The sequence below is a fragment of the Phalacrocorax aristotelis genome, chromosome 2 (assembly GCF_949628215.1).
Source record: "Phalacrocorax aristotelis chromosome 2, bGulAri2.1, whole genome shotgun sequence".
Lineage (NCBI taxonomy): Eukaryota > Metazoa > Chordata > Aves > Suliformes > Phalacrocoracidae > Phalacrocorax > Phalacrocorax aristotelis.
The window spans coordinates 124,677,316-124,690,058 of record NC_134277.1 but is presented as its reverse complement, the minus strand read 5'-3'; the positions used below and the strand labels follow the sequence as shown (position 1 = coordinate 124,690,058).

General features: G+C 37.8%; 1 protein-coding gene across 1 annotated transcript in view; it reads left to right on the top strand.

The window, feature by feature from the left end:
* Positions 1 to 12,109, top strand: part of ATP6V1H (ATPase H+ transporting V1 subunit H) — a 50,492-nt gene extending 38,383 nt beyond the window's left edge. The window contains exon 14 of the mRNA XM_075085018.1: positions 11,777 to 12,109. Within this exon, the coding sequence (XP_074941119.1) occupies positions 11,777 to 11,837 (61 nt within the window). The 3' untranslated portion in view covers positions 11,838 to 12,109. The remainder of the gene's footprint in view (positions 1 to 11,776) is intronic.
* The last annotated feature ends 634 nt before the right edge of the window (positions 12,110 to 12,743 follow it).

The following is a 12,743-nucleotide window of genomic DNA, read 5'->3' as shown; positions in this document are numbered from 1 at the left end:
CTCCTGTCCCCTCTCCCTGCAGTGTATTTTCTGTAAAACAAAGCTATTTTTCTCCATTTTCTTCTGAAGAATGAGTTTTAACTCTCATGTGTGTTATAACAGTCATTTTATCCTGCTTCCTCTCTCTGTCATACTGTAGGAACCATCTATAGCAGAGAATACACATTTAAATAACCTACTGTGACACATCCAGAGTTAACGTTCTCCACCTTTAAGGAGTACTTTGGTAAATAGCATTGAATTTGTGACTGTGTGGAGGTGGAGACTAAACGTGTGGTCATGTGCAGCCTAATTTTGGGGTAGTACTGTATATTGCACTCCACCCTGCTTCTTAGTTTGGTGATATGCTTCTTTTTTCACAATGCTGTTCTGATATATTTGAAGCATTCTGAGTATTATAAACCAGCTGTAGTTAAATGGAGATTACGATGCGAAAGGCTCAGTTACAGAATTTGCCTTCTGCAGGGGAGACAGGTCTTATTTCATGTGTGTTCTGATGTTGGAAATCTGGTAATAAAAGCACAAAACTCTGGTCTTTCTCCAGCACAAACCTCACTGGTAGTAAAAGTTTTCCTGGATGCTTAACCTGGCTCTTCCTCTGTTTCAGTTTAAGCATACTAATTTTAAAAAATATCACCTCTGGTCTTCTAGGTTTGTCTTGGTTTTCTTTTTTTAACGGCATGAACGTTTCTATGCCTGCTTTTCACAGTTTGCGAACCTTTAGACTTGAGACTAAGAGAGATTGCCATTACATCTGTTTCAGGTCTTCAGAGGTGTCAATAAAAAGGACCTGTATGTTAATGCTGTTTTCAGATTCATATTGTCATCTCTGTAGGGAATACATTCTTGTTTAATTCGTATTAGAACAAGCCTCTGGGACACATTGTCCTTGGCTCGTATTTACCAAAATAGCATTCCCTCTGGAATGGACATCAGATAGCTTGAGCTAAGGAAATGACATATTGTTTGTACCTGGGAAGGTAGATCTGTCTTTGTATAGATCTGTCTTTTGATGTGTGTCAGGAGCATTTCTGTTTCATAGCTTGTGTGGGGAGAAGAGAGCAGAGTCCCCTGACTGGTACACAGTGCAGTTCAAATGCCTACTTATTTAGATTTGCTTTGTCATAACATAGATTACTCAGAAAATTGAAGGTTTTGCTTACCTTGCTTCCATGTGTTTTGAAGTTCCAGTTATTTCACTCAAAGCAATTGTTTTTTTCCTTGAATTTGACTGGCATGGAACAACTCTTCATTAGCACCTGTGACACATACATGACAGAGGCAGTCAGGCTCTTTCTAGATCTGGAGGCTAACCAAGAGAAGGGTGAGAAAATAAGGGCTTGATCTGCCAGGTTGAGGCTTGGTGCAAGTGCTGTGCCTGGAGCAGCAGAGTAAGGAAAAACTTCTGGTACCTGAACCAAGGGAGTAGGGAGTGTCATGGGGCAGCTGAAGTGGTGTTCTTAAAATGCAGATCTATCATTAGACTGCTAATAACTCAATGTGGAGACAATTAAGTCCTAAGTAATTTGAATAGTTCATTACAGGCTGCTCAACTGGCTTTTCCTTAGGGGTTTTTAAGTCAGGGATAAATGAGGGGAAATCAGACTGTCAGGCGTTCTGTTTAATGGTGAAACTAGGTTGGCAAAAGCGGTAATTGCTGTCAGCTTTTCAGATGAGGTAAGTTCAGGTGAAATATTCCAGTTACATTTGCATGTTAAATGATCATACAGTCGATGAAGCAGGGAGCGAAGGTATCTTTTTAGCATCACTTAATGTCTTTAAATGGTAATTTATCCTGTGTTTTAATCTCACTTGAACTAACTGTATTAGTCATGGCACCCCATGCTGATGGTAAAAACTTGTTATCGGTAGATGGGGGTTCGGCATGTCAGTGATGGATGGCAGATTTTTTTGTGTGTCCTGTTTAATTTGTGCTTTAACTATGTGTAAGGAACATCATCTCCTTATTCTTTATCTTTGTTGGTGTTCAGAGGCAATACCCGACTTGACCATTTCAGTATTAGGAACGGGTTTGGGGAACCTAATGCTGGTTGGGGCAATGTTTTTAATGATGCGGATTTAAAAGAATCAAATAATTAAGTTCTAAACTGCACTTACATATATCGCTTTAAAGAAACTCAGTATGTTAATCTCTACAGATGAAGCATGTGCCTTTCATGTGTTTCATGGCACAACATTTTACTGAACTTCAGAGATGGGATGCTGGGACTCAACGTGCACCTACAGTTAGAAGCCCAAGTTCCTTCTATGAACACCAGAGAAGTAGGCTGTTTTTCAGGGCAGTGCAGAGCAGCTTCAGTGCCTGAAATCGAGCAGTGGGAATAATCTTGTGTCTTTAAGATTTGTGAACCTATAGTCTCCTGGTTTCATTCTAAAGGGGTTAATTCCAACTTTATATTACTTCACTAAAATAAGAGCTAGATGAAGAGCTAGGTGAATTCTAAATATTCTGCATTTAACATGTAATTTATTTATGACCTTACTGGTCACATAGAACATAGCGCATTAACTTCCGTCACTTGCTTGTCTTCTAGCCGGGTTAGGCCCAGGGAAGTTTGCTCCTGACTCGTGTAGTAAGTGCAGCATATTTACTTTTTTCTTGCTCTGTCAGCAGCAGTGCTCTTGGAAGTTGGGGACAAGAAGTCAGAAATAAGAGAGAATTGTTACAACATCCAGTCTGGCTGAGATGTGCAGAGGTGGATCATGTGTGCTCTTTGTTCATGCAAATGTAAAGTAATAAGCAGTGGTTTAACCCCTATAGGTCAAAAGTTCTTCAGTATTCATACAAGTGCTACTGAAACCATGGTGGATCTGACTGCAAACTCGTTTATTTTCCCTCTGGCTGAGTCAGGGTAATGGCAGAACTTGTAGCATCTTTCAGCATTTGTTCCCATTGACTAAACTACTGGACTATGTTGCCCCACCTTTCTGCTTATGCCTTAGTAGTGAGCTGCTGTTAGTGAGAGATTGCATCTCTTACCTCTGGGTTCAGGTATGATGCCTCATCTCCCCAGGATCCTTTCACCTGTGCAGGCTCTGAGCTATAAACCTCCGTTAAACAGGCAGACTTTTAGAATAAACTGCTATTCAATGAACTGATACCAACATGGAGAGTATGAATATGTTGGAGGATTCTAAACAGTGGGAATGAGGATGCATCACTGATGCACGATTAAGTATGGTATTAGAAGTGAAATTAATAAATGGCCTTCTGAGTGAAGCAACAAATTCAGATAAGCTTTGAATATGCAGCAGATTCATATATTATTTTCAGAGTGCACATCCCAGTCAAAATTACTTGCTTTCCATTTTTTTAAAATGACTAGTTATGCAGAGACACACTAAAAAACCTGAAACTGCCTAGAATTTGTGGTATGCTATATTTAGAAGCTGTTGCTGTGTAGAGTTAGCATGAAATACTTGGCATTTGTTACTACTGTTCTTTGGTATAAACTTTGTTCTCCAAAGTCCACATATCTCCTAAGATAGCTTCTGTACCTTGCTTGCTTTTGGTAGTGAGAAGTGCAAGGTGATAGTTAACGGGCAGCCATGAAGTCTGGCTGCCCCCCCTTTTTTTTGTTTTCCGTGTCCCAACACTCAGATGTGTAATGCTTAATAGAGTAGGCTTTAATCTAGGAAATAATGCCTACATGATAATGCGATCCACTGTATTTATTTGTCCTGTTTCTTAACCTTCTTCATCCATACAATTCCTTTTTAGTAGTTAACAGAAGTTAACCAACTGAAAAGTTTGAGCGGATAGATTGTGCCCCTGATAAAAATGAATATTTTTTTTTTTAAGAGGACAGTTTCTAGCTAGAATGAGACAAGCTACGCGAAAATCCAGTTAGTTACAGGCATACTTGATGTCTAGTATGAGTGCTTCATCTTTTTCTTAGAACATAAATATGTATTCTTGTAAAGCCTCGTTCCATACGGGTAGGGGTTGTGGTTTGTAATGTGCATATGCTCTCCAGAATTTCGCACTGTGATTTTGTTTTCTGTCATGAGGTCTGCACTGTTTGTAAATCACATTTTAATATTTCTCGAGCTTCTGTTAATGTGAAGCAAATATTTTGCAAATATCTAACATCCTGCTCATTTTGAATATTATTTTTTTCAAAGAAATTGTTCTTTTTCATGTGCTGTGATGAAAAACCATGTCACCAAAGAAGTAACTTTCTGATAGTTTCACTTCTGATTAGTGTTACTTTAAACTGAATTTTCCTATGTTAGTCATTCTGAAATATTTTGTGCAACCTTAAAGCTCTTCATTGTTGAAAGCATTTTGCTCACTGTTCATTGTGGCAACTAAATATTCTGATTAAGTATAAAACCACTTTCAAACCAACTTCCTTGGTTCGGTCAAGTTGGTTCTTAATTCACAGAAAGGCTCTGTGTGTTAGCTCATAGTGCATCTTAAAGGTGTAAAAAGGTTTGTACCTTGTCTCCCTAATAGAAAGGCATATATGTGATTTAATTTAATAGGTTTTTCTTTAAAAAATCTAATAAAATATGTAATAGCCTTGTAATAGGAGCTGATTGATATGCCATTTCTTTATAGCTTGTATGTAAAGTTGTGAACTGGAAGTCTAGAATTACCCTTCCAGAAAATGGACAAATCCTCTTTGAAGGGAAACTGCTGAGTGAAAAGGAGGTTCTTGCAGTGTCTCAGTCTGAAGACACACGTTAAATTTGCATTTCATATCATAAGGAGGGCTGTAAACTGTGCTGTGAATAATGTTTTTAGTAATCAGAAGATAATCTGTAGGTTGTCTATTAATATTATTGCATTCAGCTGAAGACAAGCCCCATTTAAAAAAAAAAATGTAATGTTTATAATCCCTCTGCTCAACTATTCAGGCTGTTTAGTTTTAGTGTGCACATCAGAATGTTAAATGTCTCTTTACTGTGAATAATTAAGGTGAAAAAATGTCCTAGATGCTGTTCACCACCTTAACAGTTTGTTTTTGTTCTACTGGTTTGCATTAAGTGGAATCTGTTACACTAAATATTGTGGATTGCAGAGATTTTTGCAATATCTCCTCTCTCTTGAGATCCAAGGCCACATGTATAGGTCAAGGAGATACATGGTGAAAAATCACCATGGTTCCACTGAAAATAAGATAATTTATAAAACCTTCAATTTGATGATGTGGTGGAGACCCAAACTGCTTGGCCAGAGTAGCTTTGATGCTTTTGCGTACATTTGTTTTTTCTTTTTGTTAGTTTTTTGTGCTGCCTTACCTTCAGCACTACTTATGGTCTGCATTGGTATAATAGAAAAATATTTTATAATGTTTAATATCTTTTTTTTTTTTAAATACTTCATATTGCATTACTCCGCTGAGTCAGGGAATAAAATAGTATTCGGCAAACAAGCGACAGAAAAGAACTAAAGTTTTCCTGTGTGGTAGCAGTCTAGCTTGGGCAGTCTTCCCAGCCCAGCTCTCTGTGAGGATGTTGGGTTTTATTTCTTCAGTTTACTACTTCCATAGCTCTACTATTTCTGTTTACCTCTGTGAAGAGCAGTGCATGTAATGTATAAAATATATATTTTTAAAAATATACAATATATATCTAGCCTATATTTTAGATATACCACTGCATATTTTTATATATTGTTTTATAACTCCTGATCTAGCAGTATGACATGATAATATTTCAGGAACCAAATACTAACATAGCTCCAGGTTTGAGTTGAGCCTGGTTTCTTTATTTTCTTTACTGATTCCATGACTGTGGCTCTGTGGCAAGGCAAATGCATCCGTGTTAGCCCCTCTCCAGCTCTACCTGCCTTTCTCCTGGCCACTAGTAGTGTTAATGTGACACTGCAGTAACCGGGTTCAAGGGAGCTTATTAGCAGAAAACAATTAACTTAAGAGTTAAATGAGTAAAAAAATACTGTCTCGCCAGAATGCCTGGATAAGTGCCCCGTGAGAAAGGCAGGCGTACATGGCTAGATTGGGTTCAAGGTGGCTGTGCCAGCTTTGTCCCCCACTGGATTACATAAGGATTTGAGAGATGGTTGCAACTTCGTCCTGGTGTTGCCACTCCATGTCTGCTGCTTAGAAGGTTCCAGGGATTGTCACATCTGTGGAGCTGTTTTTGCAGCAGTGTAACACTTACAAGACTAATGCTTTCAAGGGACAGTTTAGCCTGCTTAGAGATGGGAATACATCAGTTGTGTAACTCGAATACCTATTTATGAAGCCTTGATAAATGACAAGCTGGTCAGTCTCTCTCAACAAATCCAGGTTATTAGACCCATAGTAGAAATGCAATGTAAAGATGGCAAATCTTTTCTTTCTGTTCAAAGTATTACATCTGCTGCCTGTCCTCTCAACTTGCTTGTCTTATATTTGGTTTGTCTGTACCAGTGTCTGTTGACAGTGTCTTTTGATTTGCTTGAGTTGTGTGGCAGACATTTTATTGTAGCTTTATTAGACTTCTGTACTCTTTCATATGGGGAAGAATTTCTTCAGAACTAGCTTTTCATTTTCACTTTCAAAAGCATGGGACTCTAGGTTTATGTTTAGAGTGAGGGGAAAAAAAAATTATTTTATATTGTTCTTTGTCAAAGGAAAGCATTCTGCCTCTTAAGGATCCTAGTCTGCTAAAACAAGCTGGAAATTACAGATGTTGAAGACAAATGTTTCTGGATAACATAGTTCTCCAATAAATTACATTTAAGCAGGATTTAAGATAAATGTTGTTAGAGAAACAACAGGAAAATTTCACCCTTCCTTTCTTTTATGCTTCATCTACTTTTCTTCCCTTGCCTGACAAAAAGAAGAATTTTCAGTTTTCCTTAAAGGACAGGTAAATCTAACTGCACTGGAATTTGGAGTATAACACTAAAAGCAGTAGTTCTTAAACTGCAAAGGTTGTTCCTTTTACAACAAATTTCTAGAGGTCATGTTCTATGTACCTTGAAACTTCCCTGGCTATCATAGATTGTCTGTTGTTGACAATGTCCTTCGCTCAATCTGAAAATCAGTATAAAACTTTCAGGTAAGGTCTTGTGCCAGTTTGCAGTTACCTCCTTATTCCATACTCGCTGAATTTGGTGGCTGATGTGTTGGATCAGTTCCATGTGCCTTTTTCCTAAATGACCTTTAAGCATTTGTTGCAATTACTATAATACTTAAGTATATCTCAGCTTGAGGCTGTCAGTGTCTCTCATACGCCAACAAACCCAATTAAATTAAACTGAATGAAGCAACAAATTGGAATAAGGATTTGAGATGCAACAAATTAATGTATTCACCTCTAAGTTTCCTTTTCTTGGAAAAAGCACTTTGGATACCTCTGAAAATGTGTGTTTAAAGATTAGGCCTGTAAAAGAGGAAATTGCTAGGGTGGAATGAATCTCACTTAGTTATTCTAATATGAATGAAAGGATTAATTTGCAAATGGAAATGACTTATGCCTCACTGTCAGACCTCTGAATGACCAAGGAAGTGAGAGAATGGGGCGTTTCAAGTTCTGTTCATATGAGCTTTAGTTGAGAAATGGAGGACTTCATAGAGTAACTACAAAGTAATGACCTATGCTTGCATGTTTTGATGCTTTTCTGCAGTGCAGAGGTAATGTTTTGTGCTCTTGTAAATTTATACTGAATCAGTTGTTTTCCATTTGAATGCGGTTAACTGTAAATGCAAGCTTGTCTGGTCCAGCTTTATCTGCTTTGTAATAAGGATGGTTTTACATAGAAGGAAGTCAGAACGGGGCTAAAACTGACCTTTATAAAGGCCTTTTTGTTCCAGTGGGAGGAAAATGGTCTAAGTGGAACTTCTTATTCCAAAGAGCTAAACTTGCAAATTTAAACTTACAAGGTACTTTACATCTTGATTATTAATGCTGGAGGACGAATTACCAGCTTATTCTGTGTTGCATGGTTTCTAGTGCTGATTCCAAGTTAGTGCTGTGATGAACTGCTGCAAGATACTGTAAAAATAACCACGGAGTTCACCTCTACAATCCCAGCATGGGGAGTATACCAAAATGATGTGCTTAAGTGTAAGTCGGTCTATGTGGGAGAGCACAGACTTCTCCAGATACTGACTTGAGGGAGCACCGTTAAGCATATGGTAACTTTCCTTCCCTTTCTGGAAAGCAGTTAAAGAATAAAGCATTATATGTAAAAATGTTTAATATTACTGGACTATTGCACATATAATTTCATTTCCCTTCATCCCCTTAAATGATACAGAAGAAACATCAGCCGTATATAATGGCTGGACAGCTCATGTATTTTTATTGAAAAAATGTTTACTACTTCTGGATTTTGAAGTATTATATAAAATAGTATAATACCTACTCAAGGTAAAAGACTGCTTTCCAGTGGAAAGAATTGGTGACTGAATTTGTTGTTGGCAAGGACAGTATTTTGCTCTCTTTCCGCATCTTTGTACTTGAATTTTCTACATCTTGTAGAACACATATTAAGAGACACCCTGAAGATCTGCTTTGCCTGGTTCGAAGGGAATATCAGATTGTGTATTGAAAGACAATGGGTATGTAGGACCCAAACCTCACCTCAACTATGTCAAATGTTAGCAGGATATGTTTTGTCTTAGTCTGTAATATGAGCTGATCAGGTACACGTGAATCTGTGCCGGTAGTGGCTACACTCATATGTTGTATACTTTTGCTTCTGGGTTTAACCATCTTAGAAACTTCATGTGCTTGCAAAAGACCAACTGTGATGCCTTTGTTGTAGTAAAGGTGGTCTTTTTCTGTGGTTATGAAGGAAGGACTAACAAATTTAAAATAGGAAGTGGTGTTCTAATTCATGGGTTTATAGCTTGTAATGTCAAAAATACCTCATTACTTTCCATTGTAGCCTGCATCTCTAATCTGTCAGATGCTGTTCTGAATATTTTATGATTTGTTATCTTGGTGACAAGATCTAACCTTCTTTCCTTGTACATGTTCTTGTAGTGCAATGTGCTGACAGCTTGCATTCTTAAAGGTAATTTTAATTGTGGGGTGAACAGTAATTCTAAAATCCCAGTTTTTCTCTTAAGATTTAAGTAAGGAAGACTGCAGGATAAATAAAAAAAATCTTAGACACTTGATTTTAATTGCATACTGATGGAAACACTGTGTCTAGTTTGTGTGAAGACTGAAGCTTACAGCGCTACTTAACCTCCTGATGTGATGAAATGCCAATATGTAAAAAATATACTTGAAACTTCTTGTACTTTTTAGTATGTATTTTAACAGAGGGGGAACAGAGGCCTACTTTAGCTACCCTTGGTAGCTTGAGTTTTAGTGGAAGATGGGAGGGAGAAGTGACCAAAGGCCAGGCAGCATAACGATTCAGTCTGCTCTCTGAAGGCTGCACATGAAAGCTCCGTGTTGAGAAGCTGTCAAAATCCCTCCTATCGGTCTCTTGCCAATCTGTCTCATCAGCTGGCATAGACCATGCAAGGACTTGTCCTAGGTTAAGCAGTGACACTTAGTTGGAAATTATCACCAAATAGAAAATTAACTGGTACTTGTAACAGCAGGTGGGACAAGGTTTTTGCATTTCAGCAGCCCTTGGTGGTGGCTAAAGAAGTGATGGGGTAGGAACAGTATAGGGTTTTCGCCTGGGTTTGCAGCATGGCAACATAGAGGAGCAGCTGCAGATACGCATTCTGCATGGGGAAATGGGATAAGAGCTTTTCCTTGTCCCTGGACTTAAACCTCACACCTGCAAATGAATGACTGAAATAAAAGGTTTTCTAGGGAAGATACTGTACTATCTACTGTATGTCCGTAGAAGCTGAATAGGTCTGTTAAGGCACTAAGTACCTACAAAATATGCTACGGCTCTGCCCTCTCTGAGATTTTTGCTGAATACACTGCACCGTGGAAGGGATTTTAGTAAGCCTCGGGCATGCATCTGAACCAGTGTAAGCTATGCGGTAGTCATTCCATTACGATTGTTAGCTTGATTGATTTTCCTACTTCTAAGTAATTGCATAGGAATTTCACATTCAAAATAGTTCATGTGTGCTTTAAGAATAAATAACTTCGCAGGTCTGTGATGCTGTGAGCAGAGCCACTTATGCAGCAAGTGTCAGTTGCTTTCGAAGTTGGATGTCAGAGGAGAAATATTAGAATCAGTACATGCATATAGGCATGAAACAAAGGCGGGGGGGCGGGGGGGGAAGAAACCCAAAAGAACACAGAGGGAGCAGAAGGAGGTTTGAGTTTGGAAGCCCTTTGTAGCTGCTGGCTGTGTTTTTTGGATGGCTGTCAAATTTTGTTTATTTTGGTGGTACAATTTTGAGTCCTGCAAAACCACAAGAGAGAAGCTCATTTCCTTTTTTGCCATCAGGAGTCTCTGAGGGTGGTAACCTACCTATTATGATCAAAAGTCATACTTATTGAGTGCAGCCCAAACATTAAAATACTGTGATCCTGCAGCAACACCTGATAAAGCTGTGAAGGAAGGTGCTAAATTGCAATGTACGTCTCAGCATATAAATTTTGCGTTATTTTCTTTGCTAGTGGAGTTTAAAGGTAACATACTTCATAGGAATTTTGCTTTCCTAGATACTTTAAAACTGAGAAGAGTGCTGTTGGGTGATACAGTTGTGATGCTAAAGTCATTGTGTGGTAGGAATTGTAACGCATAGGGAATAGCTGTTCAACAGGACACTAAACTGAAAACTAGTGTTTGAGATGTGCATTAAGAACAAACTGGTCTTTTCTTCTTTTTTTAATAAAGCAGAAGTACATACTCTTGAGTTATTTTGGGTTTTTGTGGTTTTTTTTTGTTTTTGTTTGTTTTTAAAGGCTTCATTGTGAACATAATTTCTCTGAAATGCTTCTAATGTTTAACCTGTGTAGGTTGAAATACCTGTGTAGAGAGAGAAACTGTGGTGCTAAGTGTATGATCAGCAATGGAAAAAAACTGCTTATGTTTCACAGGTCCTGAAACCTCTCTTGCAGCTGATACAGTGGTACAATTATTGAAGTTTTTCTCTAACAAGCAACAAACCAGATATTACTAAAGATCTCTTTCAGCTTCTTTGTGTTTCTGTGAAGTGTTGAGCTGCTTTCACAGGAGGCAGTGAAAGATGGGAAAGTTCAGAACTGTGTGATATTTTTCCATATGATTTAGGTATCGTTGCTTGAGGCAAATGCTAAGAATTTGGGGGTGGTGGGGGTGGTGTTTGTTCTGGTGTTGAGAGGACAGGTATAAAATAAGTGACTTACTGCACTTCAGAATACAGGTGAGGAAAGCACTTAAGGGAAGTGTTGGTATACAGTGGGCCTGACTTGAATCTTTTCTTTCTTCCACCTTGAAGATATAGTTCTTCAGTCAGTGTCTATTTTGCTAGACTATGGGTTAAATTGCCAGTATGTCCACAGGTATTACTGGTGCTCATGCAGCTGGGTTATGGGAAGAGATCCTTTTAAATAATTCGCCACAGCTTCTAATATGTATATTCAACAAGCAAAACTTGTGGGCTTCGTGGGTGTTCTGTAGCAGTTGCCAGGACTTGTAAATATTAACACTGGGCTTTTTCTTTTTCCAGACAGTTTCATTGATATTCGCTTTGTACCTTATTTTCAGAGGGGTGGATGATGTATACCTAAAGCTCATAGTAGCTCCAGTTGACTATTGACTGTAGACATTATCTGAAGGAAAAATTCTAAACTTAAAGCTTTTTCTTCCTTCTCAACATCATACTTCTCACCACTATCCTATTCTCCAGAATGTTTCTCAGTCTAATTTTTTGTTGTATTTCAGGGAATACCTTGGAAAGCAGTTGCAGTCAGAACAACCTCAAACGGCCACTGCACGGAGCTAAACACTTCCGTCAGTTCATGCTTATAACTACAGTATGTTTGTCTTTAATATCAAAGAAACACTGAAATCACATGTTCTTTGCCTGCTACTGTGCGTAAGCTTTCCAGCTTTCCTCTAGTGTTGTTGGCTTAGTAAAAATTTGTTTGTTCATCTAGTTCTGATGATTATGCCTATTAGCTGCTTGTTATATTCTGAATGTATATGAGGAAATATGGCTAATATATTCCATTTGTTTTATGTATTTATTCTCACAATAAAGAATGTTATTAAAGGGTATTAATTCCATGTTATAATTAGCCTAGAAAAATTGTTCTCTTCTTCTAGTGGGTTATCAGTGTTGTCACTTTCCAAGAAAAGCACGTAGTCCCTATATGTCTCCAGACAAATCTATAAAGCTTTGACTTGGTGTTTCGTAGGAAATGCAGTAATCTGAGAAATGTTCCTTATCAGTACCAAAATATATACCAAGCCTCAAAACAGTGTTAAACAGTGTTAAAATTGTATATAAAAGCAAATGTATGGGGTTTTTTTGGGCATGGGGTACTTCTCTTGTAGACAATATGTTCAAAAATCTGTACATGAGAAGACAAAAAGAAAACAGTGTAGTGAAAACTGATACACCTAAGATTATTAGTCAAGCTTTATAACGTCAGTCTTCAGGCTGTAGATCAGAGTTCAAGTTCTTTGGTTTTTCAGGGTTTATTTTTTGTTTGTTTGTTCGTTTGTTTGTTCATTTGTTGTTTGTTTTTTTTTAAATAACAAATGTCCAGTAACTGATTACCTTGGAGTTCCATGGAATATTTTTGTTATTGAAAATACTTGTAAATGTTAGGGTTCTGATGTCATTCTAAAAGGTATTGTATGTCTTTTATATTAAGCCAAATAATTTGGCTATTGGTCTTTTCTG